At 28.0% G+C, this 27,216-nt stretch overlaps 5 protein-coding genes across 6 annotated transcripts; 3 read left to right on the forward strand and 2 right to left on the reverse strand.

Annotated features, from left to right (window-relative positions):
* The first annotated feature begins 780 nt into the window (after positions 1-780).
* LOC119680118 (glutathione S-transferase 1-like) lies at positions 781-1,612 on the forward strand. Its single transcript, XM_038092794.1, has one exon. It carries the CDS (start codon positions 865-867, stop codon positions 1,519-1,521), a length of 657 nt encoding a protein of 218 aa, XP_037948722.1. The 5' UTR covers positions 781-864; the 3' UTR covers positions 1,522-1,612.
* A 344-nt stretch (positions 1,613-1,956) lies between these two features.
* On the forward strand, positions 1,957-2,742 carry LOC119681173 (glutathione S-transferase 1-like). The gene has a single exon (XM_038094284.1). It carries the CDS (start codon positions 2,037-2,039, stop codon positions 2,691-2,693), a length of 657 nt encoding a protein of 218 aa, XP_037950212.1. The 5' UTR covers positions 1,957-2,036; the 3' UTR covers positions 2,694-2,742.
* A 1,074-nt stretch (positions 2,743-3,816) lies between these two features.
* LOC119681174 (protein immune deficiency) lies at positions 3,817-4,869 on the reverse strand. Its single transcript, XM_038094286.1, has 2 exons — positions 4,090-4,869; positions 3,817-4,021 (listed from the first exon to the last, which is right to left on the reverse strand). Exons 1-2 carry the CDS (start codon positions 4,780-4,782, stop codon positions 3,860-3,862), a joined length of 855 nt encoding a protein of 284 aa, XP_037950214.1. The 5' UTR covers positions 4,783-4,869; the 3' UTR covers positions 3,817-3,859.
* A 1,370-nt stretch (positions 4,870-6,239) lies between these two features.
* On the forward strand, positions 6,240-8,278 carry LOC119681596 (transcription factor AP-1). Its single transcript, XM_038094839.1, has 3 exons — positions 6,240-7,040; positions 7,098-7,281; positions 7,917-8,278. Exons 1-3 carry the CDS (start codon positions 6,642-6,644, stop codon positions 8,258-8,260), a joined length of 927 nt encoding a protein of 308 aa, XP_037950767.1. The 5' UTR covers positions 6,240-6,641; the 3' UTR covers positions 8,261-8,278.
* A 4,388-nt stretch (positions 8,279-12,666) lies between these two features.
* Positions 12,667-25,291, reverse strand: LOC119677608 (maternal effect protein staufen-like). Of its 2 annotated transcripts, XM_038089025.1 has the most exons (8): positions 24,943-25,291; positions 22,577-22,975; positions 15,415-16,154; positions 15,135-15,355; positions 13,786-15,079; positions 13,452-13,718; positions 13,056-13,300; positions 12,667-12,982 (listed from the first exon to the last, which is right to left on the reverse strand). In XM_038089025.1, exons 2-8 carry the CDS (start codon positions 22,912-22,914, stop codon positions 12,800-12,802), a joined length of 3,288 nt encoding a protein of 1,095 aa, XP_037944953.1. In that variant the 5' UTR covers positions 22,915-22,975; positions 24,943-25,291; the 3' UTR covers positions 12,667-12,799. The 2 variants fall into 2 exon arrangements, with proteins under 2 accessions (XP_037944953.1, XP_037944954.1); XM_038089026.1 differs by lacking the exon at positions 22,577-22,975 and having other exon boundaries at positions 24,943-24,975.
* Positions 25,292-27,216: the final 1,925 nt, after the last annotated feature.

Genomic DNA, 27,216 nt, shown 5'->3' on the forward strand with positions numbered 1-27,216 from the left:
CAGATATCTCTCAAAAGAGCTAAACAAGTTCATCAACAAGAAATCAATCAGCACATTTAAAATCTGCTTCACGAAATTGAAATTGAAGTTTTCTACTAAGATTTCAAAATCTGTTCTGTTTAAAATCTGTTCTGTTTACAACCCAGATAAAACCCGATGATTAAGATAAAAACTTCTATTGAAAAACCTCGGTTCAACTGTAAACACATTTAATTCAAATTTTTAACAACTTCAGTCATACGTGATATTATTGACGAAAATACAGAGTGACCGACCGACCGATTATTTTAAATATATTGTATCTATACTTATGATATCCATATTACATATACAGCATAATTGTGGCAAATATATTGTTCGATCAATTTTTAATTACAAATTACAAAATTACACTTGAAAGACACTTGAGCTTCAGAAAAATATATCGAACATTTTGTTTTGCGTTATTTCTTTTTTTATTGTAAATCGCATAAAATAAATGTTCATTATCATTAACTCTGTTATATCACATATGGTCGGTCATATAATGCCAGACCCCTACAAGTTATTATCTTGCATATTACAAGTATTTTTAAGCCTTAGTAACAATTTAATTAATTGCAAATAATACTCGTTATCAACATATAATATTATTTACATTATATTGAAAAATAAAACAAAAATTCGTATCTTCAGTAAATAACAAACTTATTATTATTATTTCGTTTAAAGTGCACTTATAGATAAGAAATAAATAAATTTATTTGATTCCATATTTAAACAATTGCATTTTGATTTTATACTATTCTTTAGACGGAACATACCAAAGAAACATTCAAATAGAATACGTATAAAGCAAATAAAAGATATAAATTAATTTTAAAAATGGGAAAACTGATTTTATATGGAACTGAAGCAAGTCCTCCAGTACGCGCTTGCAAACTTACATTGGATGCACTAGGTCTAGAGTATGAATACAAAATAATTAACACTCTTGCTGGAGAGCATAAAACAAAAGAATATCTTCGGAAAAACCCACAGCATACTATTCCTATGTTGGAAGACGATGACAAGTATATATGGGATTCACACGCTATATGCGCATATTTGGTCAATAAATATGCTAAAACTGATGAATTATATCCGAAGGAACCATACGCACGTTCAATAGTAGACCAACGTTTGCATTTTGAGTCAGGTGTCCTATTTCAAGGGTGTATCAAAAATATCGCTTTTCCAATCTTTTATCAGAATGCCACTGAAGTACCACGGGAAAAAATCGATGCGGTTTATGAGGCTTACGATTTTCTAGCAACATTTCTAGGTGATCAACCCTATATATGTGGTAAAACCATGACTATTGCTGATTTCAGTATTGCATCAACTGTGACCAGTTTAGTGGGTTTAGCTCCTGCAATACCAAAAAAAGTTACTGCTTGGATCGACCGATTAAGCAAATTGCCATACTATAATGAAGCCAATGCAAAAGGAGCCCAAATGTTAGTTGACATGTTTAACGAAAAAATAAAAAAAATTGTTTAATTACATAAATTTCATATATTTCTGCTACTATTCGAAAAAAATTGAAATTTATTACACAGACTATTACTAACTGTACACAAACTTTAGTAAAATAAATTAATAAAAATATTGAAAAGAATACCTTAATTGTTATTTTATATATTTATAAGATACCATCTGTTTAGAAAAATATGATATAAAACTATTTCATAGAAATCGCTTATTATTTTTATAGAAATCCTATAATTAATTAGCTGAATTATACAAACACTTTTTTATTTATTAAAATTTATTCAAATTAATTTTTTCAGAATTTTTGATATGGAGAGTGTACATCTGCGTAATCAAATAATAATGCAAAAAATTAATATTATTGGAAAATAGAAAAATTTAAATATACGCTTTAGCATAGTACTTAGAGATAAGAAACGTATATAAATACTTGATTCAATATTAAAACAGCCAAATAAGATTTATTTATACATCAAAGCTCACGCGAACAAGATCAAATATATTAAATTAATACTTAACAAAAAATGGGCAAAATGATTTTATATGGAACGGAGGCAAGTCCACCAGTACGTGCTTGTAAACTCACGTTAGAGGCACTAGGTTTGCAGTACGAGTACAAACTAGTAAATTTATTAGCTGGAGAACACAAATCAAAGGAATATCTTCTAAAAAATCCACAACACACTGTGCCTTTGTTAGAAGATCATGGAAAATGTATATGGGATTCACATGCTATATGCGCATATTTGGTTAATAAATATGCTAAAACTGATGAGTTATATCCAAAGGAACCATATGCACGTTCAATAGTGGATCAACGTTTACATTTTGAGTGTGGAGTTCTATTTCAAGGGTGTATCAGGAATATTGCGTTGCCAGTGTTTTACAAGAATGCAACTGAAGTGCCACGTGAAAAAATCGATGCGATTTATGAGGCTTACGATTTTCTAGAAACATTTCTAGGTGATGACCCCTACATATGTGGCAAAAAGATGACTATTGCTGACTTTAGCATTATATCAACTGTTACCAGTTTAGTGGGATTGGCTCCTACAGTACCAAAAAATCTTACCAATTGGATAGAACGCATGAGCAAATTACCATATTATAGTCGGGCAAATGGTAATGGTGCACAAATGTTAGTGGATATGTTCAGTGATAAAATCAAGAAAATTATTTGAATTTATTCTCTATAAATGTTAAAATAAAATCAGTTTAAAAAATGTTTTATATTAATGAAAATATTTATTTATTGATAACAGTGGGTCAGGTCAAAGTGACCTTTCAATTTTAAAAATATATTAAAAAATTATTTATTTTTGTATTAAATTTCACTTCTATGTATATTATACTATACTTCGATGTATATTTTTTTAACGATATTTAATTTTATTATTGCACTGTTTTTAATACACAAAGTCTTAACACTAAAACCATTGAACAAGAATTTGTGTTCATAAAAAATTTTGGTTTTTAAAAATATATAATCGATTTACAATTAAGTTTTGTTTTGAAAATTTGTATGTTATTAAAATAGTATGTTACATTTAATATGCTTTAACTATTGAGTTAGTTTTTAAATCAAAGTCTTACAAAATGCTTACTTTATTTAAAATTTTTTTTTTTTTTTTGTAACAATATTTACAGTTCATAAGAAAATTTAAATTTGAGTCAATTTTTCTTTTTTAAAATTCGCTTAAATATTTTATATATTTTGTGAAGGTAACATAGGTATTTTATGAGAAAAATTAACTGAGAAATATAATTTTTAAAACAATATCAAGCAAAATATTCAGTCATTTTCAATATATTAAGCTTTAAAAATATTTTAAAAAAATTTTGCATAAAAGATCATAACATAAATCACCAAAATTTATTTGAAATGGAATTAACGTATAGTACATCTTAATCACTGTGTATATAAATGCCAATTTAAAGTTTAAAAGTTAAAAAAAAACTTTATATGTCCACATACATAACAGAATATATATTCGATATAACTATAAATCTAATCTCAATAATTTTTTAACAGAAATACAAAGACTTTAAAAGGATTACAAAATTCACGTGCACTATTTGGAAGAGCTTTAAATTTATTTATTTTAGATTTACGATATGTTACAAATAAGGCTCTGGTAAGGTAAACAATATCAGAGCTTTCAGATCAATCTTTAAAATTATTAAACATATTTATATGATATCTAAATTACTTTTAATTTTACTAAATGAATTTAAAATCAACTAAATTAAAATATTTAAACTAGAAAATTAATATTATACAAAAACATTTAAAGAAATTTCTGTTCAACAAATTAGATTCATAATTTAAACAAATCACATACATTTTTTACCTTGAAGTTTTTCGTGTAGATTCTTGTTTCCATACTAATTTCATGCGCAATACGCAATCACGATGATTTAACTCCCAAAGTAAAGCTGTGATGCGTCCTAAAGTACCACAACCATCGTCAGCATTTCGTTGCCACTGCAGTAACAGTTGATAGATTACCTTTCATCGAAACAAAAAAACAATTTTAAAATATTTAATCATTCACATATATTTTTGGATAAGTATACCTCTTTAATGCCCCCATGCATTTGATGATCAATTATTGCTTGTTCTATTTGACCATCAGAAAGTCCTAACTCACGCATAACTTGCTTCCAACCTTCCCCTAAATGTGTTGCAATTGTATCTAAAATGCGATGGTTTGGTTCCTCTTGTGACTGCATCATAACAACCACACTTGTTGTCTTTCGCGGCGTCTGTCGTTTCCCACTATCCGCACTTGAGCTCATTGTAGCACCACTTTCATCCACACTCAGTTTACGCGGATTGTTTGCATTATTCGTGTTACCATTAAAATTATAAACAGAACCAAAGTGTAACTTATTTACATTCGAGAACTGCATGACTAATTGTTGTTGTGCATTGTGCACATTCATTGTGTTCATGGTGGGTGCAAGTGTATTTGGCATAGTTGCTAAAGAGTTTTGCTCGACCAATGCGTTTTGAGTAGTTGGCACTATTTGTCCAATATCTGAAGAATTATAATTTGGATCTGATAATTCACGTACTACAGATTCAGTTAATTCTGCTGATGCTGTAGGTGTGCTATTGGCACTTTGTATTTGTGGTACATTATCATTATCATCTTCATCAACAGGTACTGCATCCGTTTCAAGTTTTATTTCACCATTTGACAGTTTTTGTGTATCCTTATTATTTCCAAATATACCGGGTAAGAAATTCTTTAACTTTTTTGACATTATGCTTAAGAACAGAAAACTAAATTCAAACTAAATTTCTTGGTACTCCGGAAATTCCAACGATTCGTTTATAATATATGTTGAAAATTTGTTTTGCTTTGTTTTTGTTTTGCAACAGGTGGGAATAATGAAAATGGAACGAATGGTTGCATTTATTTATACAAAAATATTTTATATTACGGAATGGAGACAGATAGCATTCAAAGTATTTCTAAGAATATAGTATTGATATGTCTGCTTATGCTATGACTAGACTACTGCAAGGAACTCGACAAATATATGTATGTTCTATATTGTATCCAAAATTCGAAAATCGACTTACAAAGTAAGAAAAGAAAAATGTTTTGATTTTGGTGCGATTTTAGTAAACTTATGGTTTATCGTTATACGTTTAAAGCGTGTATTATACATGAGAATTTTTTGTCAAACTTTTTTATTGTTGCTTGTCGACATTATTTTGAACACGCCAAACCAAAAAAAAAAACAACAAATATATTATAAAATAAAATTATAAAGGCATTTAAACGATGTTTTCGCTTCCATCCCTTAAAAAGAATAAAATTTCGCATGTAAGTTAACGAAAATCCGAGCAAATTGAGAAAAAATCAAAATATTTTGATTTCCATCAAACTTTCTTGTCAAATTTCAAATATTGCTATTACACATCAAATTTAGTACAAATTTCACATTTCGCAAAAAAATTTGACAAAAATTTTCATGTGAAATATGCTCTTAAGGTCAATGTTATATAGAGTGCCAAAATCATGTAAAAATTAAAATTGTTGTTGTTTTGAATGCAAATTAAAAAATTAAGAGTGAGATAAATATTCGCAGGTAATCGTACCTACAAAAGTTCGTTCATTCGCATATATAAATCATAGTACTGAATTCATTACTATTTCAATATAACACCGGTTGAAGTTTTTTAAAAAGATAGTTCAATGAATTCAATTACTTTGTGCCAGAAGTAATAATTGGTTTTTAACAAAATTAATAGATTTGTATACAAATTTGTATATATTTTGATTTACTATATAAATCATAAATATTACTAATTAAATTATAAGCAAATAACGTAAATTTTAAAATGTTTTCTACGCCTATTGAAAAATATAATTTTCCCATGAGTCATCCGCGTACAAAGAAACTTCAGTGTTGTAGTCCGCTAAAATTTTTTTTATGCTAATAATAATTTTATTTGTTCTTTTAAATTATGTTTATATAAATTTTTTTAAATTTAAGATCAAAAATATACATTAATATATATATGTTAAGTTGTGAACTAAATTTTAATTATATGTAAGCCTAAGAATTACAAAAATAAATTATAATACTTTATTAACACTGTTATTTCAATATTACAGTCATCTTTGTCTTTCAAATAAGTAATTCTCATGTATTTTGATTTATATAAATTGTATTTGCTCTACAAAGTTTTATTGCAATAAGAATTGTTGTGCAGAAAGGGTGTACGTCGTACAAAGTGGTGAAATATTTATTAAAATAATTATAAAGTATTTATAAAATACAAAAATTTTAAAGTTTTCAAAAAAAAGCAAAATTTCTTGCAAATTTGTATAAATTATTAAAACTCATATTTATTATAAAGTGAAAAGTTGGTTTAGAAATATCAACGCACACTTATCTTGACGGTGACTCATCACTGCTCATAAGCAATCAAAACAAAAACAGTGGACGCGTAAAAAATACAACAAAAAAAAACTTTCAAGGCACACCAGTTGATTACAACGTTAACGCAAGATATAAAAACAGTTGATAAAAGAAAAGAATTTGTTGGGTGACGTCATTACTATTTGTTATATATTTTCTAAAAATAGAAATTTTATATTAAGATTAAAATGAAAACAGTTGTATCCGCTGTTAATTCGAATACAACGCCAAGTAGTGCTACGACTATTACCGCTAATACAGTTCCTTCGGTAACAGTTATGCCCAAACCAGAGGTAAACATTAATGGAGAAATGCCATTTTCATCTCCAAATAGTGATGGTACAGTTAACAATGCAGTTGCGGTAACTGGTGGCAATACTAACAAACGTCCCATATCTTTGGATTTAAATAAATCTACACCAGCGAAAAAAACACGTTTAGTGGGACCACAACTACAAATAATAAATCCATCAGAATTGCCAAGTGCAAAATCGATTAATACACCTGACTTGGAAAAAATCATACTATCAAGTAATCTTCTAAATACTCCACAACCAGGAATGGTTTTTCCTACTAAAGTAGGACCGGTAAGTGAAATATTTTCAATACTTTTTATATTTGATTTATTAATTGTGGTTTTTTAGGTTACTTCTGAGCAGGAAGCTTTTGGCAAAGGTTTTGATGAAGCACTACATAGTCTGCATAATAGTAAAAATGCACAAGCACAACTTAACAGTAACAATGGAACTACAACTGCTGTTACTGCTGTTGCCACGACAACTGCCGGCACTGGCATGAGTGGCGGTTCATTTACATACACTAATTTAGGTAAGTCAATAATATTTTTTGCAATTTCTTATTATGAATACAGTGAAAGTTCTTTTAAGAGATGTGCACAGGACTAGCAACTCTATCCGATTGATAGAACTGCTGGTATAAAAGAATATTCTTTGTATGAAATAGAAAATTAAAGACTGACAATATTTCACGGTTGAGACAGTTGTCCGATTGTGAGAGCACCTATTGCTTATATAAAGTTTATCTTTGTATATCAATGACTACTATAAATAATTGATTTAATTAATTGATAATCTCTTAGTAAGTTTGTGTAGAAATGATAAAAACCGAAATATTTATACATTTTTCGCGTCTAATACTTTTACTATACGTTTCTTCTACACTTATTGTGAAAGTGATACGAAACTTAACCATTATAATCTAAACATAGGTACATTAAAAAAATCTTTTTTTATAAATATTTTATACAAGATATTTTATATTTTATAAGTTAAAAATCTCTCCTCACACATAATACTTATCACATAAATAAACTTTTTACACATATATTTATTAAAATAATACCCTAATAACTTACTATATATAAGTCAATTCTCATTAATTATGTGAACTGATTATTTGATATAATTTATAATAAAAACGATACTGTTTTGTTTTATTTTTAGAATCCAGTTTCCCTGTAGCTATTAAAGACGAACCACAAAATCCTCCCACACCACCTTCAATTGATCCAATTGATATGGAATCACAAGAAAAAATAAAATTGGAACGAAAACGTCAACGTAATCGTGTTGCTGCTTCGAAATGTCGCAAACGTAAGCTTGAACGTATTTCCAAATTGGAAGAAAAAGTAAAGATACTTAAAGGTGAAAATGGCGACCTTGCATCAGTCGTTAAAAATCTTAAAGATCACGTAGCGCAATTAAAGCAAAAAGTTATTGATCACATCGAATCGGGTTGTAATATTCAACAGGTGTGTAATGGTAGCGCTTTACTACAAGGCAAATAACATGAGGATATAGTTTTAATAGCTGCTGATTGTCAACACGAAGCAGAAATTGAGGGAAAAGTGGGTAATGATAAGGAATTGAAAACAGCACAGTCAAAAGAAAATATAAATGATTTTTGTGTCGAGGATGCAGATACATTGATTGCTGGTCAGTCTAGCAGTGTGTCAGATGTGGATTTAAGTGAAACCTTATTAAACATTATGGAAGAGAATATGCCTATTGAATTATTTATGGATTCAATGCCTTCAACTGGAGACAGTGTATCTACACATTCCACAAACTCTATGTGTTCTACTGTTATGGGAGATGTGGATGCAATTGGTGGACTCATAAACAATTCTAATAACAACTCTGCAACTGCTGTTGTAACTCTCGATTCTGATGCTGTTTCTAACACTGGGGAAAATAATGATAGATCTATGGTATTAGTTATAATTACCGATTATAATATGCAATAAATGTGTTATGCTAATGTTATATATAAGATATGCTAAATTTTATAAACATAAATAATTATAGTTTGAAAAATACTAACTTTACAACTCAATTAGGACATTAGTTTCGCTTATGGAGTTTTTTCCAATTGAACTTGCTTGTTTTATTTATAAGTGCCTTTTTATAAATTATTAAAGAATTAAATTAAAAACAAAGATAAATGTAGTGAACATAATATTTATATTATAATATTGATGAATTGCACTTATATAATAACAATATGTTATTTAAACCATTTTTGTATGTTAACAAAAATATAAATACTTTCTATTGTATATATATCTTTAATTTTTTTTTTTTTATTTCTTTTTATTTCACAATTAATAATTATTTTTCTAACATTAATGATTATTTATTTATTTTGTTTTATAACTAAAAATGAAAAATAAAATTTTAATAAGTTAAATTTCGGAGTTCACTATTACGAATTGATTAATATTAATTTAATAATTGCAGTTAGCACATCTATTCATTCCTCTGGGTGCGCCTGATTTTTTCTAGACTGTGAAAATCCTGAAATCTACATCACTTGAATTGTAATATCTCTTTTTGATTAAAGTATAACATAACGAATATCGGTATACCTTCGCTCCTCCGCTTGAGTTCTTCTTAGAGGAGTCAAAGAACTGTTAGAATGAATATTAATTTTGGTAACTACTTTGAATGCTCTAACCTTTATGTGCGTGGCTATGGTTTCAGTAGAAGGATTCATATAAGTTTCTTTTAAAATATATACATCTTTGTGCTTGGTCAATAGTAAATGGTATTGGGGGGTTTTGGATAAGGCTAAGGCCTCTATGAACTGCGACCAGCTCAATCTATTTGCATCCCTTTGTATTTAGACATTCAGTATCTCGATGAATCGAACCAACTCCTTCGGGGGAAGTTTTCAAAGGTCTTTATCCTCTAGTTATTGTGGCATAAACTGATTTATTGCAAACACAACAGCTTACTTGATTACTAAGCAGCTTAGCATTTAAGATATATATAATCTTATCTTAAATCACAATTTCCATATAGGAGTTTTAACAGATTATAATAACAACTAATAATGAGTAATACTTTATTAAAATATTTTTATTTGATTTAAATTACATATATTATTTTATTCAAAATCAATAACTTAAATGTGCTGGGCCAGCAAACTTAATAATTTCAATGTACTACCCACATCCACAATGTGAATGGGTGTGCATACAATTTTGGCAAATTAGAAATATTTAATAAATATGTAACAAATAATATGCATATAACAAATTTGTATAAACTAATGCATCAATACGGTTTAAAAATGTTTTGAAAAATTTATTATTTAAATTTTATTTTATTGGATTTATACTTTTTGAATTCCATTAACAAAATTTTACAATTTATTAATACTGAAATTTTTTTAAAAAAAGTTTCCAAATATGTTCTTTTTGCATAAATTGTATATAAGTAAAAAAATAAATTCAATTCAAAATTTAAATATTCAAATTAAAAAAATCTACTTCTTAATTTTTAGCATTACAACAATTATTTTTTATAATTCATATATGTAAACTGAAATTAAGACGTTCACCAATAAAATACATAAATATAGCAATATTGTTTGTTTATTGCAAGAAATATTATTACCTTTCTTATTCAAAAACAAACAATATATATATTCCAAACATTATATTGGGTACATTGTTAGATTGGCTCGTCTTTAATCTCTCGTTTATCATTTGGTTTGATTGGAAATATTACATATAGATTTTATTAAATTTTATTTTTAATATTAAAAATATTTTCAATGCTGTCATTATGATTTTTATATAAATATTTTATAGTTACTTGTATACATATTGTTGAAGATATAATCAGTTTTGGAAGAGACCAGTGTAAGGAAATAGTTCATACTGACATTATTACAACCTACAATTTAGACAGCACATTCATTAATTATGATATAAATACACAATACGATATATGTGCAGTTTTTTGGTCTTTATCCAAAAACAAAAGACTAAATTACTTAGAAAATTTTATTGGGAATATTCCCACTTTATTAGTAACCATAAAAAACTGCACATTTACAATTATTATATAGCATATATATTTTAATACATAAATATTTTTATAATTTGAATTGTATATTTTTTTTTATAATATAATAAAATTACCATTTGTCTTTTTATTTCTAACTCGTTTAAATTATTAATGATGTATAAATTTTATCAAAGGAAAGAAACTATGTGATTTTAGTATTTTTTTAAAAATATTCATGTTTAATATATTTTTATATATACTTACAATAAATTGTCTTTTAGTAGTGCTGTTTAATGCATAAAAATCTTGACAATAATTTAAATTATATGTCAGAATCGTTTTAATTTTATGCAATATAAACACATTGAGCGAACGAACTAATTTCATTTAGAAGATCTTAAGAGTTATAGATTGCTAACGGCATAAACGTGTAAGGTCTTAGTTAAAACATATTTATATAAAGAGTTAGCATTGCTATTAATTTAATTTTATAATAATTTTATAATAATTTTAAATCAATAACTACAGTAGTTCATTATTTTCTTATTGATCAATATTAATCAATTTTTTGTTTAATGAAGTTTAACAAGCATTTGTGAATCCAGTGGCATTTATTTAAAAATTATTTGCTGACTGTATTTTTTTTTTAAAATAATTCGTACTGGTTACAAGTTTCATATGATTCACAAAGCTTACAAATTATAAAATATATATTTTTTATTTATCACATAGTTTTCCAATCAATAAAGACAAATGGTAATTGCTAATTAAATAATAATAAAAATGACAATTTTTTTTATTCACTTAAGCATAAAATTGTGGACAATTAATAACAATATATATTCATAAATCAATTAATGCATAGTAATATGAAAAAATTATATAAATATGTGATGAAAATATGCAACTACATCTAAACATGCAAAAATAAAAAAAAGAATGTTAGAATTATTATTATGAATTGTCCAAATTTAATAAAGTAAGCAAAAAAATATGTTAATTTATTTAATTTATAAATACTTTTGCATACGTATATTGTTGTATGTGCACATAGCTAGCCAAAGACACATTAATTTGGTAGTGTGAACTACTTTTATAGTATTATATGCTCTTATGAGCAAAAACAGCAATTTGTTTAAAATAATTGTATATTATTTTAAACAAAAGCATATCAATTTATCTGTTAATTAAAATTAACATGTGTATGTCATAGCCTTAATACGGAAAATATCATATTCAATATTCAAATAATATTTAAAAATTGTGCTATTGTAAAAGTACAGAAAATTGACAAAGCAAATCTAAGTGGTTTTATATGGTATGGTTAAACCAAATTTGAATAGGTCTAAGGCAAGCTTAATTATTGAGAATAACAACATATAGATACGATAGTAATTTATAAATTAAATTTTTGTTAAATATAAATAATTTATTATTAGGCGAGTTCCATCGAATCGTATGACCACAAATAATAACTTAAAAATAAATTAAAAATTTTACATTTCATTTAATGATTTAAAAGTATTTATTTTTTTAACATTTTTTTTATGTTATCAAAATTGTTCAAATTTTTATATTTATTTTTAATATAACTGCGCTCAACGATGACATGTAAGAAAAATAAATAATTTAAGATATTCTTCATAAAGTTCATCAAAAAGTGAATATTTTAAATTAATCTTATTAGATCGAAATATAATCATATTCTTCTATAATTATTAATATGAATTTTATTTTTAAAATGGATATTATGACTTGAATATATATTTGAATATTGCATTTTTATAAGAATAAATAAATAAATAAGAAAAAGAAGATAACATAATTCACTAAGTATTCAGTAAGTAATAAATATTTAACTAATATTTTCATATTAACAATATAACAAATTCCGTTTAATATTATTTTTCAGTTTAGTTTTGGATTTAAATAAATTTTGCACTCAGTTTTCATTATAATTTAATTATTTTTGGTGGACGGTGCAGCGAAAGTTTTCATCATCATAATCAGTTGAATTTGTTAATGAAGTTTTACTTTTTTGCAATATTCAAACCTAATTCGCTAAGTATTTTTAAAGCATTTTTAGATGCATCATTTTGAGATTCTTCGCAGCTAGTTCCAGTTCCATGACAGATTTGTGGTGGGTTCGTTGATAGTGTAACGATTGTAAGATATTCATCGTGATTTCCTTTCGGATAATTTGAAAAGTTTACCTAAAAATTAATAGAATTTTATAATTTTATAAAAATATATACAATATATATTATAAATTAATTATTTATTAACCTCAAATCCTAGTAACTTTGCCAAATATAATAATTGATCCTTTAATAGTACAGATGAACCAGAATTAGTAGTGTTATTTGTGGTCACAGTTGGCGCGATCACTGCTGCATTTGGAACAGTCTTTTCAATGCTATTTTCACTGGGTTGTGTAGTTTTTGAAACAGGTTCATTTGATGTTGGATCGTCAGCTTTTGTGTCTTTAGTTTCCTCTGAAGTATGTAATGCATTTTCCTTCTTTTTTGAAGCTTTGTAATATAAATATAAATAAATATAGATATTAAAATAATTGTTGATATAAATTTATTTTCGAAACACAGACATTAGTAAATTAAGTATTAATATATATTGTTCTCTCGCTACATGAATTTAGTTTTTGTACTTGATAGCAGTACTTACGTTTCTTATTTTGACGCACTATTAGTATACCAGGTAATTGACCAGCTGATGTCGATACCATTGGTAAATCGGGATTCTCCACTATTTCTTTAACTGGTTCATCATTTATTTTTATTTTACTTGCATCCACAACAGTTTCGTTAGCGGTAGCTGATAATACATTTGATGTTGTATTAGTAACTTTACTAAATTCTAATTTATTTGTCATGGTTTCTATTTTTTCATTTTCACTTTCACTTTCATTCTCTCCCATAATAGCTAGCAAATCTGTAATTAAAATTTGTTTATTATTATTTAATGAGTTTTACGTACTTTAATATGTAAAGATACATACTTTTAGCAGCATTTCTCTTTGCTAATTTTTTATTATTTCCAGTGCCACGTGCCACCATGCCATGTGCCGAAACTTCAATGATAAATTCACGTCTTCGAGAATTTTCAGTACCATTTTTTGCAATTAAATCGAATATAGGTTCTTTCTCTTTACGATTCTGTTGTAACTGTATAAGTTTTGTTATGGGATTATCATCATCATTATCTGTTTCTATTTTTTCCTTAACCGCTAGACGTTTACGTTTTTCACTTCCGTTGCCCTTTGAGTTGGGCGTCGAAATGGTAGTAGTTGTCTTGCCTGGTGTTTTGACTTTAACACGTTTAATGGGTGATTTTGTCGGTGTCAATGGTGGTAATTTTTTTAATTCCTCAAACATTTTTTCTGCGGCACGTTTTTTGGATATTTTTTTCCCATTTCCTTCGCCCTCTGTAACAATGCTACCAACAATACAAGCTGTTATAAAATTTTTCATATGAGCTGGACCTTCCTCGCGTAAGACTTTAAAATGTACTGTCATATTGCGTTTTATACCAATTTCATGTACTACTGATATCGGTGATTTATTATCGGGTTCATCCAAAGAAGTATTCATTGCTTCGTTCAGTTCATTTGTAGCCTGTGCTTTAAGAACTTGTAAAGCACGTGAAGCGGCATCGTGTTTGGCCTGCTGTATAGTACGCCCAATGCCCAAAAACTTTTGTTTCCCAACAATTAAAGTAATTTTGCATGGAAGTGTAGGTGGCGGGAAAGCACCGTGAGGATTATGAACGAGTGGAAAACGTTGAGTGAATTTTGGATACCCGCGAGTGTTGAAGCGTGGCTGTTTTGTGTGAGGAATTGGTGGTGGCACAAACGAACGTCTTAAGTATGAAGACTCCAACATTCTTGGGTGTGGGGCCTGAGCCAAGTTGTGAGGATTTAGTGGTGTTACAAATGCTGGCAAAACGTTATCGTTTTGTTGTAGGATTGTGTCTACTGGTGAAATACCTGGCATTTGGCGTGGGTCATAGAGATAATAGGTTTGCTGTCCCAACTTCATAGCCAATGCATTTAATTCAACAGTTGGTGTTATATTCGTTCTGGCAGATGCACCATCTTCAGTGCGACGACTTAGTTTTGGTATAGGATGTTTATATCGTGTTTTTTCAATTGCTTCAGCGGCAGCCAAATGCTGAGCTTTTTTAATTTTAAAACCTTCAGCAGAATACTCTTCATCACCTAACTTGAGAGTGACTTGAAAGCGCTTGCAATGTGGTGGACCTTTCTCGTTTGTTAAGCGGTATTGGTGTGTAATCTATTATATAAAATTTTGTTAAATCCACTTCTAAAGCTGTAGTATTATTACTTACTTTATTAAATCTAGCCAACTCATTAACTAAACACATAGGTGTTTTTTCTTTTGAATTCTTTGCAGGAGATGTATCATCATCTGAAAGTATATTGATGTTGTTGGAATTTATAATATTATTGTTGGAATGATTGTTATTAGTAAAGTTGATGTTGTTGTTATTTTGAGGCTCTTGATTTCCTTCGAGGGAAATATTTTCTTTATTAGACTCATCTGAATTATCTGAAATAAATTGCATATATAATATTAAAACTGGATTATTGTATTAAAAGGAAAACTACCTGTAGGTGGCGGCGGCGATTGTTGTTGTGTTGGTTGTTGTTGTTGTGGTTCCTCAACTATGATTTTTTCTTGCGTCTTTTGCAGATCTTCTGCTGTGTTTGGAGTTTCACTGCAGTCTACAACTGCAGTAGAGGATGTTGCATCTGGGGTGATAATAATATTGTTATTGTTATTTACAGTACTTGGAATATCTGGTTTTTTATTTGGCATTTTGGCAACGCCCAGCGGAGCCTCAGCAGATGTAGATGCCATTTGGGACCGTTGTTTTCCAAAGCGATATTGATTTTGTGAAAACTGTTTCTGACCAGTATAATTATTTGCATTATTATTGTTAAATCTTGGTTTATTGCCTGTGTAGTATTGCGGTTGCGGTTGTGGCTGCGGCTGAGTATGTTGTATGTGATTTTGTGAGTTGCTGTTTGATATTGGATGTTTGTTAATATTCACGTTATTAATATTGGGCATGCGATACTGCCCATGTTGTTGCTGCTGCTGAGGCAACTGTTGCTGTTGCTGCTGTGGATGCGCATGGTGTGTCGGATGTCGTATATGTGTTTGTGACTGGACCTGTTGCGCCGCAGCCATACGCGGTTGATGATTATATTGGTGATGAATTTGTTGATGGTTGCCTTTGTTTATATTGTTATTGCTATTTATATGTTGATGTTGCTGTCTTATTTTTTGCATGTGTGTTGTTGAGGGCAACGATGTTTGTTGATTTTGTTGCTGATGATTTACACTAAATAAAAACAATAAATAATACATAAATTAAACTTAACTAAACAATTTCAGTTAGCCTATGCAAATAAAAAAAGATATAACAGCAGATTTAGTAGATAAAATAGTATATAAACATTTCATTTTTATTATGAGGTTAAGGTTTAACTATCGGAAATTTGACCTCGTTGTAAAAAAACGTACATATAGCTTGAAGTCAGTGTTGCATTCTTTTTATTTGTAGTTCTAACATATTCAAATTATCTTTACACACTACGAGCTAGAAAACAGATTTAGACAGGAATAACCGATGCCGATTCACCCACAGCAATCTCATGTCATAACCTCAAATACAACTTTCAAGTTAGTAGTTCTGTTCAATTGGAGATAATTAGTTAATTTAATTATTATTTTATAATAATAATGATTTAATAATGAATAAAAAATTATTTAAATTTTAATTTATTGAAATTAATCAAATTTTTGTTGTTGTTTCTTTATTACTGTTCGAACCCTTTCAGTTCTTTTCGTTATAAGACGCGGCACATTCGACAAAAAAAAAATTCACGTTAAAAAATTATTTAATTTTGAAATCTTATAGTCTAATAATAATAAGTAGCTATAATGTAATGGATATCTTAGATATTAAATGTACAAGCCAATAATCTATTGAAACAGTGCTCTTCTTCTTCGCAGTGCTTTTCTTGCTCTTCTTTTACTCACCTAAGCCGTAGGTGAGTATGACGTAAACTAGAATTTTACAAGGGCAGCAATACTAGCATTATCAAATACATATACAATTAGTCTTTCTCTAATATCAGCAAATCGCTTTTGTCTTCATCAGGAGAATTCCTAATATATTTGTTGTTGTTGTAATCTTTGACGGACGTAGTAAGCGATACTTGACTGCTTGTATAGACAGAAGGATCGCAGAATTAAAAACTTAACTAATTTTGGTGCTTAGGTGGAAGGGATTTCTTTTTATAAATCCATTAATCGAGTCACGTTTTTGTATGTGGATAGGATAAATTATCATTTTTAGAAAGTGATAGGACTAAGTTTATCTACGGTGTTAATTTTCAATTTCTAGCTAAAACTGTTGTGTTCAGTTATTGTCATTGAACAATATACTGAGGGCATGGCTTTGTAACCATGATATGGTTATGAGGCCATGACAGTTACAAACCTCCAAAACCTAAAGTTTCAAGCACAAAGAAAAAACTATACCGCGGGAAATTTATAGAGTGTTCTATCTCAACATTAATATTCTTTAGTAAATAAACATCTAGTGGATTTGTGGTCTTGGTCATGTCGTGATAATGGGAGACTTAGTCGCATGTCGCTTCTTAGGTTAAGTTAACAATGTAAGCAATATTACATATTTATAATATTTATTCCTTAGGGATTATCTTAAAATAATACGGTTTTTTTACACAGAGGTGAATATGTTCTAAGAGAAGTGTTAAAAGGATATTGCCAATGTGTTATTTATGGAAAGGAATTATTAAGATTGAATTGTCTATTTATTTACATTGAATATAATTAAATACTTAGCTTTAAATGAAATTGAATTCGCTTGGTTTTTTTAAATGAATTCAAAAATAAAATCACAATAAGCACTGCAATTAATGTTTAAGCCTCATTGTCGAAAAAGAAGAATTTTATATGCAAATATTGTTAAAAAAAAAAATTGTTTACCCCATCTGAGGCTAGGATTTGAGCCCTAATATACATAGAATTGTGGTTAGAAAAAGTTTTCAAAATTCACAACATTTTCAACACAAAAGCAAAAGTGAAGAGGTCGCCGAACGGTGAATAGCAGGCAGTTTTTATATTGAAGGATTAATATATAGAGTTGCGCATGCGAACTAACTTTGTTAAAAAAAAAAAAAAAGAAAAAAAAAAGCCTAATAAAAAATAAAAAAAATACTACGAAATAAGTTTCAAATGTGTGCACTCAACGGAATGGTTACATGTTAAGAATACACTTAAAAATTCTTTGACAAAACCTAAGCTGACCCCTTTTCTTCTGTGCATAGTTAATGAGCACATTTGAAGAGAAGAAAAAAATGTTTCTTTTTATTGAAAAAGGAAAAAAATGACACTATTGCACATAAAACATTTTAACAGAATTGGGAACAAAGGGAACAATACCTCATTCTATTCAGTGTCACTTTTTGCCCGACAATCAACAAAAGTTTGTTTTGTTCGAAGTGCTCATTCGCTGACAAATAAATTCAGTATCATTGATGGAAGAAGAATATTTTTTTGTCGCCAACAAAAGGTAAATATTGGCAGCAGACGTACGAGTGAAATGCATTTTTTCTCCTAATTTTACTTGACGAAGGCTAGCTAGCGTTACGCTTGGTATGGGCAAAGGCGTTTTGTTGTCCATGGTTTTGCGACACTATTTTATGGCATTTTCCTAAATGTACATTGTCGCATCCTTTCCGCTTGAAGTCCGGCTGCACATTGGAATTTCGCAATATTATGGAATTTCTCTGCAGTTTTATGCAGATTTTTGGATGTGACAAATTTAATTAGGACATGAAAATAAGTGGTTGCTAAGCTTATTAGATTTGCTTTCAGCAATAATTGAATACCAGTTAAACTTTTTGAGCTAATTATCGATCAATTGTAATTTATGCCAAATCGTTAAGCTGTTTAAGCAAAAAAGGGGTTTTAGTCTGTGAAATATTATTTCATAAATACTCTTTACCGCCGAATGTAACTCTACCTAAAGAAATAAAAATATTTATAATTAAAATTTCTTTCTAATGTCCTATAGCAAGTAATCTATTTCGAATAGAAAAGGGGGTAGTAATAAAAATGTCCAGTCTAAAAATATTTAATTTTTATTACTATATAGTATATAGTATTTGACTTCTTCCTCAGAGGTCGGAATATTATTATTTAAATATATTGTCACAAATTAAATAAAAAGTGAAAAAAAACTTGAAACTTGAGCATTAAAAGTTTGTGCAGCCTTGGCTGCTTATGAATAAACACGATTAGTAATCGCTTCTAATTTGACAATCCAAACAAATTATATACGGTCTATAAACTAATTAAAATTCAATTATTTCTTAAGACCACTGATGATGAGTACTTGGCAATACTAGAAACAGCATTGTATGGTCAGCGAAATTTCAATAAATTAAATACATTTTTGTCCTTGTCTTTTATTTACTATTCAAATCCATCTAACTTTTAAAAAGTTTTTTTTCGTCATAAAGACGCGTCAATATCGGCAAGAAAAAATTAACATTAAATATATTTATATTATATTTAATTTTTATTTAAAAGAATACTTGAGCTGACCATACAAGTGTGGTGGATACCGTGAAATATTCGCCATCAATGCGTCCCATTTCTAGCTACTCAATCAGTCTTACGTCTTCGTCATCTTAAAAAGTAATACCTACAATCATCCCGATGGAAATCACTATTTCGATTAATCTTGGGCTTCGGAGTTGAATGTTGGATAAAAATTTTTAATCAACCCAAAAACTGAAACTTATTTTGCTTACACCGTTCGTACCAAGTTTTTTTTTATGTGTGAAATGCCAAACTCCTTTGCTAAGCTTTCTGATTCTTATTCAAATTGATCATTTAATACAATATGATACACTTTATCTCTGTAATTTCACAAACACTTGAAATTACTTCCATTTTTATTAGAATAGGTTGAAGTTCTAGGATAGATTGAAGTTTTTGGAAGTTTAAAACAAGCGAACTGTGGATAAAGAGAGAAATTGTAGAGAAAGTTTTAACGCACGCAGAGTTGCAATGTTGGAAAGAAGGTAAGAAAATCTCAAAATAATAATACTTAATAATTTTATTTTCTGCGCCTCCAAATATCAATTTTTATTTCATAAGATATTTCATAACATATTATAGTTGTTATACAAAAAGAGAGTACTTTGAAGAGTTTGCCGTTTTATCGCAACTGTTTTTTCTATTGGCTTGTAAACAAAATATATTTTTTATATAGATTTTATTGAGGAGCGAATGATTTATAAAATGATTACTCTTTACTTTTTAAAATTCTTGAGTTTGGTTTAGAATTTACAATAACAGTAGTCTTATAGGCTCATATTGATTATGTAGCTTAATATTTGCTGTCCCAATTAGGGTTACTGTAAAATCATAATAAAAGAAGTTTTACAATATCGGTTTATACATGTTGTTGTTGTAACAACAACGCTGGGACCTGATTGTGAAGTTCCTTTGAGAGGTGTTGAACGGCACTTGGTCGTCGCTGGCGAAGAGTGACTTCGGCATGTAAACCCTGCCGTCGGTTTATACATAAAACCTATGAACAAATTGTGATATTTGTGTTAAGATAACTTTATCGGCAATATCCTTATATAATTAGAAGCTGAATATATTATTTATTTGACTTTGGTACTATAATCTAAAAGACAGTTTAATCTGCTCAATTAGGACCAGTTGCAATACTTTGCTGTACTAGGAGTCCAGAATCCTATCTTCTTTTTCTCTTAACTTAAGCAGTTGTGTTTCACTAAGACTGCGACAACCTTGTGCAGCAAAGCTCACTTACGCACAAATAATACTACACTTTAGTTGTGATACTACAGTTAAATCAGTATCCGTACACCAGAGCTGAAGAATCACTTTAAAGGTAGAAATTAGCACAAGAAAAACGTCAATTTCAGAAGGTGCGATTACCCCATTTAAGTATAAGGCATTCAACCTAACAAGTCTACAACCTTGACTATATCCCTAACTCTAAAGAGTGACAGTTCTATAAAAGTCATATAACCTCTTTCTCTTCGTCCTCAGATCTCCGGCCTCGTCAAAAGTCGATAGACATTAGTTCCTGTCTTATTGATGCCTTTCTAATATACAGTGGTCGGTCAACACTGATACTGTACTACTAAGTTGGTTTCGCTTTACGCTTTAGTTCAAGTAGCTGACTGGTACGAATTTTTTACAATTTGAGCCATGTGAGTTTTGCAATCTACAATGATCTTCATCTACACAGGCTTTTATTGCTATCACTAAGAGTGATAGGATATAGTAAGGACCATTATTACGATAATAACAATAACTTGACAAAGTTATAAAATATTATGAGAATTATATTTTTGTAAAATTTTTATGGGTGGCAGATATATTTTGATATCTCACATCTAATGATAATATAACGCTTTTATACCAATTCATTGATCCCGCATTGTGATCATAATTATTTATAATAAATTATTTAAAATGTTTAATATTTAGAAATTGCTGTTATTAACTTAATAATTATGCTTTTAAGACGTCTAAAATAAATTTTAATTATACTATTAATTTTTTGTGCTTAGTTTATTTTACTTAATAAGCGTCTATCGCATGTTAGGACACAATAAATCTCTAGATCGCAATGTAAATTCTCCACTCACATAATGTAAATTTTTCAGATCTTTATTATATGTTTTGTGGAAATATATGTTTACTGGAGTATATGTGAGTTGCAAAAGTGTCTTTGAATTCCTTCAGTTTATAAGTAGTTATAGATTTAAAATAATTTTCATATGCACAGCACTTAAAATACTATATATATAGATTTAAATAAATATATATTAAGTTATGTTTAATATATTATTTTTATAGAATTAAGATTAATTAAAAATTAAACAACATTTAGCAGATAAATTATTTTTTTTCTTTAAATCAATTTCATAACTGAAAGGAACGATATTTTACGTGTTCAAACATTTCTTGCACAGCCAAATAGGCTTGTTTAGACTATCCGATTTACTTGAGTTTACCGATTTCGTTAGTTTTTATATTCGTTATTAACTTATTTAATTTAATTATATGTATTATTGCATTTATTTTATTTATATCTTGACTATTTCTCACACGTGAACGCGAGTAAAGTATCGAAAACCAACTGTGCTTAATCAAAGGACAACGAGACACTGGCGAACATATGATTCAAGCTATTTGCATAAACAGGAATAATGTTAAATGAACAAAAAAAAAACAACAAAAAATAAAAGGGACGAACCTCTGGACAAACTCTAAAGCAAATATCCCCTTCGGAGAGCTGTAAGAAAAGGCAACACATGAAAAAGTTATATGCACATATACATCACACACCGATCATACAAGCAAGGATACACTATTATAGGCAATTGCTAGAACTCGTTCCTAAACGGAAGTCATGCTGTTTTAGGTATAGAAAAAAATTAAATAAATAAAATTAAAAAACTAGAAAAGCGAATATGTAATGAAATATAATTTTAATTTATGAGTTTGGTCTCGAGTCTCACACCAATTGTCAATATGAAACAAAAAGGATAAAAACTAAAAGTTGCATAATTATGGGAAATACTATTGTAGCATGAAACCTACAAAGTTAACTGCTTCGCTTGGAGGACAATTGGACAAATCCAATTGTAAATGATTGTCTTAAATGCGCTCGCTTACCGATTATGATGCTCTCTAAGATTAGGTGGCATCATGCTTTGAGCTGCAGTTGGTGCTTTTATGCTGTTATGGAGGTGATGCTGCTGTTGTAGCGCTGGCGGTTTCTGTTGGTGTTGCGGTGGAACTGTTTGTGTTTTTATTAGATTTTGTCGTATTGGTGCAATGGTTGATTGTATCGTTTGGGACTGAGCTTGTGGCCGTGGTGGCAAAATATTCATAGCTGTCATACGTGCTGCCGGCGCATTGTTACCAACAGTACCAGCAGTTGCATGCATCGGCGGCATATGATGACCACGCATGTGCAATGCAGGACGTGGTGCATGTGTATGATGTTGCATTATTGCAGATTTGTAGCTTTGCTGGAGTCACAAACAGCGAAACAGCGAAACAACTGCAAAACTGCAAAACAAAACAAGTAAAAATATTATTTATCTTAAGCAAAATTATGCAAATAACTACAATAAAACAGAATTATAAAGATCATGAAAAAAAATTAATTCATTGTTTTGATAGAATGAATATTTTTCAACACATTTAATAGGCGCGAAAATAAAGGAGATGAAGACCTTAAAGATACAAATCGAGTTGCAGCAACTGCAATTTAAGGTTTTTGATCTTGGAAGAACTCATCAGTATAAAATAAATGCATAAAAATGCATTATGAACTGTATATACCATATATATGCGTATGTGTGTATGTGTCGAAGACAGCATATAAAGTCACCCTAAAGTGCAATTGGAAATTGTGGAGTTTGTTTACTACCTAACATACAGTTAACAGACCGACCGGAATGTGCATTCATTCCATTCCAGTAGAAATTTCAACAGTTGCACTTTTTATTATTAATAATGTAAATGTGTGGAAATATTTGCAGCTGCAAGTTTTAGAGTTCATCTCATCAGGCTGCATGCTCACTTGGAGGGTTTTATGAACTTTCTAAGAAGTGTAAAAGAAAGGTTTCTACGTTATTGATCACTTTTTCTGTATTTGTATGATTGTATACATATTATATAGATTGAAAAATAATGTAGAGCACGATAGAGAACGCTCAGAACAAATCCAAATTATTTGGATGTATTTCCTAATTACTTTATATAGTGACAAATAGAATTATATCATAGTCTAATTATAATTATGCGTAACTAGAATATATATCACTATATTTTATAATGAAATATTGTAAAACAAATAAGCTAAAATAGTTATTGAAGAGCCAAACCTTAGGAATAAGAGGAGATATTTCTATATATTGAATAATTTTATTATGTTCGATTTTCAGAGAAGTCGTGAATATCATTATTACAACAACACAGTAGTCAGTGATATTTAATACTTTCCCTAATCGAATTAAATATAATTTAATAAACTAATAAACTATTTTTCAGAATGTTCATTTAATATTATCTATATAAATATACTTACTGTGTGTAAGTAATAAAATTTTTTTTTAAAAAAGTACTACATTTTATTTTTGTTCGATTGGCTAAATAAAGGAAAAAATGTTATCAACGACATAGTATGATGTATCATATAAAGCAATTCTTCGGAACCAATGTAGAATTGCGACACAATAACGTAAGGGTTAAATTCCTGTGTAATAACCCTGAAACCTGATTAAAGAAGTGCCGTGTCTGAATAATAAAATAATTTATATATAATGTAATTGATAAAAACTCATAAATAACCGTTTATACTCTTTAAAATACTATTCCAATTGCTACAATATAAATAAAGAGCAGTAAATAGTTCAATAGATTTGCTATATTCTTAGAAAAGTAATTACCGGTAGTTAATGTACTAACAAACACTATATTGTTACATACGAAAGCAATGTGTAGTATAGATATTCTTATTTATTACAATTACTACTATTAGAAAATATAAGTAATATAAATTAATGTTCATGATGGTTATACATAATTAATTGAATATAATAATACACATGTGTACATATCAACATGCAAATATAAATACATAATGCAGCATTATTTAGCACATCCAATGAAAACTATTAAATAAATAAATAATAAGTAATTATTCAATTATAACATTTTTTACGCTGCTAAATAAAAGTGTACACTCCGAAAACTATTAAAAGAAATTGTACTGAGAGAAATGGTGGATTTAACCATTGACACGATGACATTTGCATTCCATCGGTCAATTATAGACACATTACCAAAGAAACTCTAATATAACATTAAAAATAGTGCAGTCTAGTTTTTTAATTATATTATATTTTTTATTTAATAAAATTTAGTATTGAAAATATATAAAGTTATACAACAAACTATTTTTGTTTATAATTTTTTTCCAACTACATAAGAATTTTGCAATTTTGATATATAATTTTCGTAACACTCACCTTTAAATATAAATTAAAACAATGTTTACATATACTTTCAAAATATATGAAAATTTATATAAAAGCCGTTTTTATGTTTTTCATTGATATTAATTTTTGTTGTCTGGCAAATTTATTGATTTTGAACTTCTTCACTTCGTACTACACTTTTTGTTACGTTATTGCTTTTCTTTTTTACAACACAATATTTTCGTAGATCTATAATATTAATTTATATAAACGATGAACTTTTTGACGATTTCTTATTATATTAATTAATATTTATAAACTTAAACATATGTTTTCTTATAAATTATTAAATCTTTTTTACGTCCGGGGATGGAACTCGACAAATAATAAAAATGAATACAAGAAATTAGAAGCGCCAATATGACAAGACCACGAAAATAGTGTTGTAAAAGGTTTTAACCATACGCAAGAGTTAAAGAATTTAAGCGAAATGTGACATCTATATAAAATGTGTACACAATTCATACAAATAATATATAAATAAATTCTATTTAAATTTGTATATAAATAAAAATTTAAACAAACTTATTTATTACACAAATGTACACACAAATAATAATAAAAATATAATACATAATTATTTTATTAATAAAATATTAATAAATATTTAATTAGTATAACAAACGTGCTTTTCAGATTAATTACTGAAAATTATTAAGATAATTATCAAATAATATTTTTGTTCTTAAGCCCGTTTTTATACAACCTTTTTTTTTTGTAACTTGAGCTCTTTCGGCTTGAATTGATAAAAGCTCGTTCACACAGCAAATTGTAGTTTTAGTTTTGTTTTTTGTGCTTAAGTGAGAAAATGTCAAAACCTGTTATGCTGTATTCACAGTATTGCTATACAATTCTATTATTGTAATTAATTTCAACCATCGGATTTTTGTAAGAAATCGGATTGTTATTTAAACTTAATATTGAGAGGAAGCGAATTAAATGATGCGAAGGAAAATGTGGAAAGAGTGATAATTCCTTTCATTTATTTGTTAACATCAATTTTTTATTATTATTGGTATAAAGTAATTTTGAGCATTTTGATATATTTCTAACTCACATTGCAACGTAGAGTATTACACTTAAGTTTTAATTTCGTTTGTTATTGCAGTTATTATAGTAGTTTCCAAAAAGAAATAACGTATTTATAAATAGAAAAAAATTAATTAAATTTATAATAATTAATTATTAATTTACTAAAGTAACTAACTTGATAAAGAGCAGCAAAAATCTTCATTTTGAATATAAAATCTATATAGAAAATAATAATTTCGTTCGATAATTTTGAAAAAATAATTTTTAAAAATGTCATTCGATTGAAATAGAATAAAAAATTCAACTTCACAAAAGTGAAAAAATACATATATAGCGCTCTTAACTTATTATTTTTATTTTTAGTTATCATAATTTGATATATTATAAGAATTTAATCACGATATGTAAACGAATGCAATTAATTAGCAAAAGCATCTAACATAACAATATGAATAATTAAAAAATAATAATTAAAATTTGAATTATAAGAAAACAAATTATATTAATTAATCTTTAAGAAAACGTTTCTACTGCTAATTATATAATTATTCAACATGTACATATTTATTTATGAAAATGCTTCCATATTTTACAGCTGGGTCTTTATTTGACGTTGTCAGCTCCCACGCTAAAGCAATAAAAAAATTAAATAACAACAATAAATATTAAAATTTTTACTGCCAAACTGTTCACCTGCTGATTTAAACGGCATTAACTTTGACTAATTGATTTTAACCATTTTAAAATTTGAATAGCATATAATTTATTCAAAAAAAGTTATAAATTGTTCTTAATCGAATTAATTAGAATTTTTTTAATTACATTTAATATAAATTTATTTTTTAAATTTAATAAATTTTATTTATATACAATCTTTATATAATCTTTTGATAAGCATGATTTGAAAATTAAATATTTATGTGTATATGTGATAATTTATTTTATTTATAATATAAACGGCAATGGCGTTTTATGAATTTGAACTTAAACTAATACATATGTATATTAATTATATTATATTATATGTTATTATGCGAATGTCACTACATAAGCTTTGTTGTAAATTCATAATGAAATTAAATGTTATTGTTAAGTATTAGTTACTCAATATATAGTAAGGGACATGTATTGCGATATTGTCACAATACTTACGAATTTCTTTAATAAAACAACTGACAAAGATAATCACCTATAATAAATTAAGAAATTATGTGGTTTGCTGTGGTTTTTTTT

This window comes from Teleopsis dalmanni, chromosome 2 (genome assembly GCF_002237135.1).
Source record: "Teleopsis dalmanni isolate 2A chromosome 2, ASM223713v2, whole genome shotgun sequence".
In the NCBI taxonomy this organism is placed as follows: domain Eukaryota; kingdom Metazoa; phylum Arthropoda; class Insecta; order Diptera; family Diopsidae; genus Teleopsis; species Teleopsis dalmanni.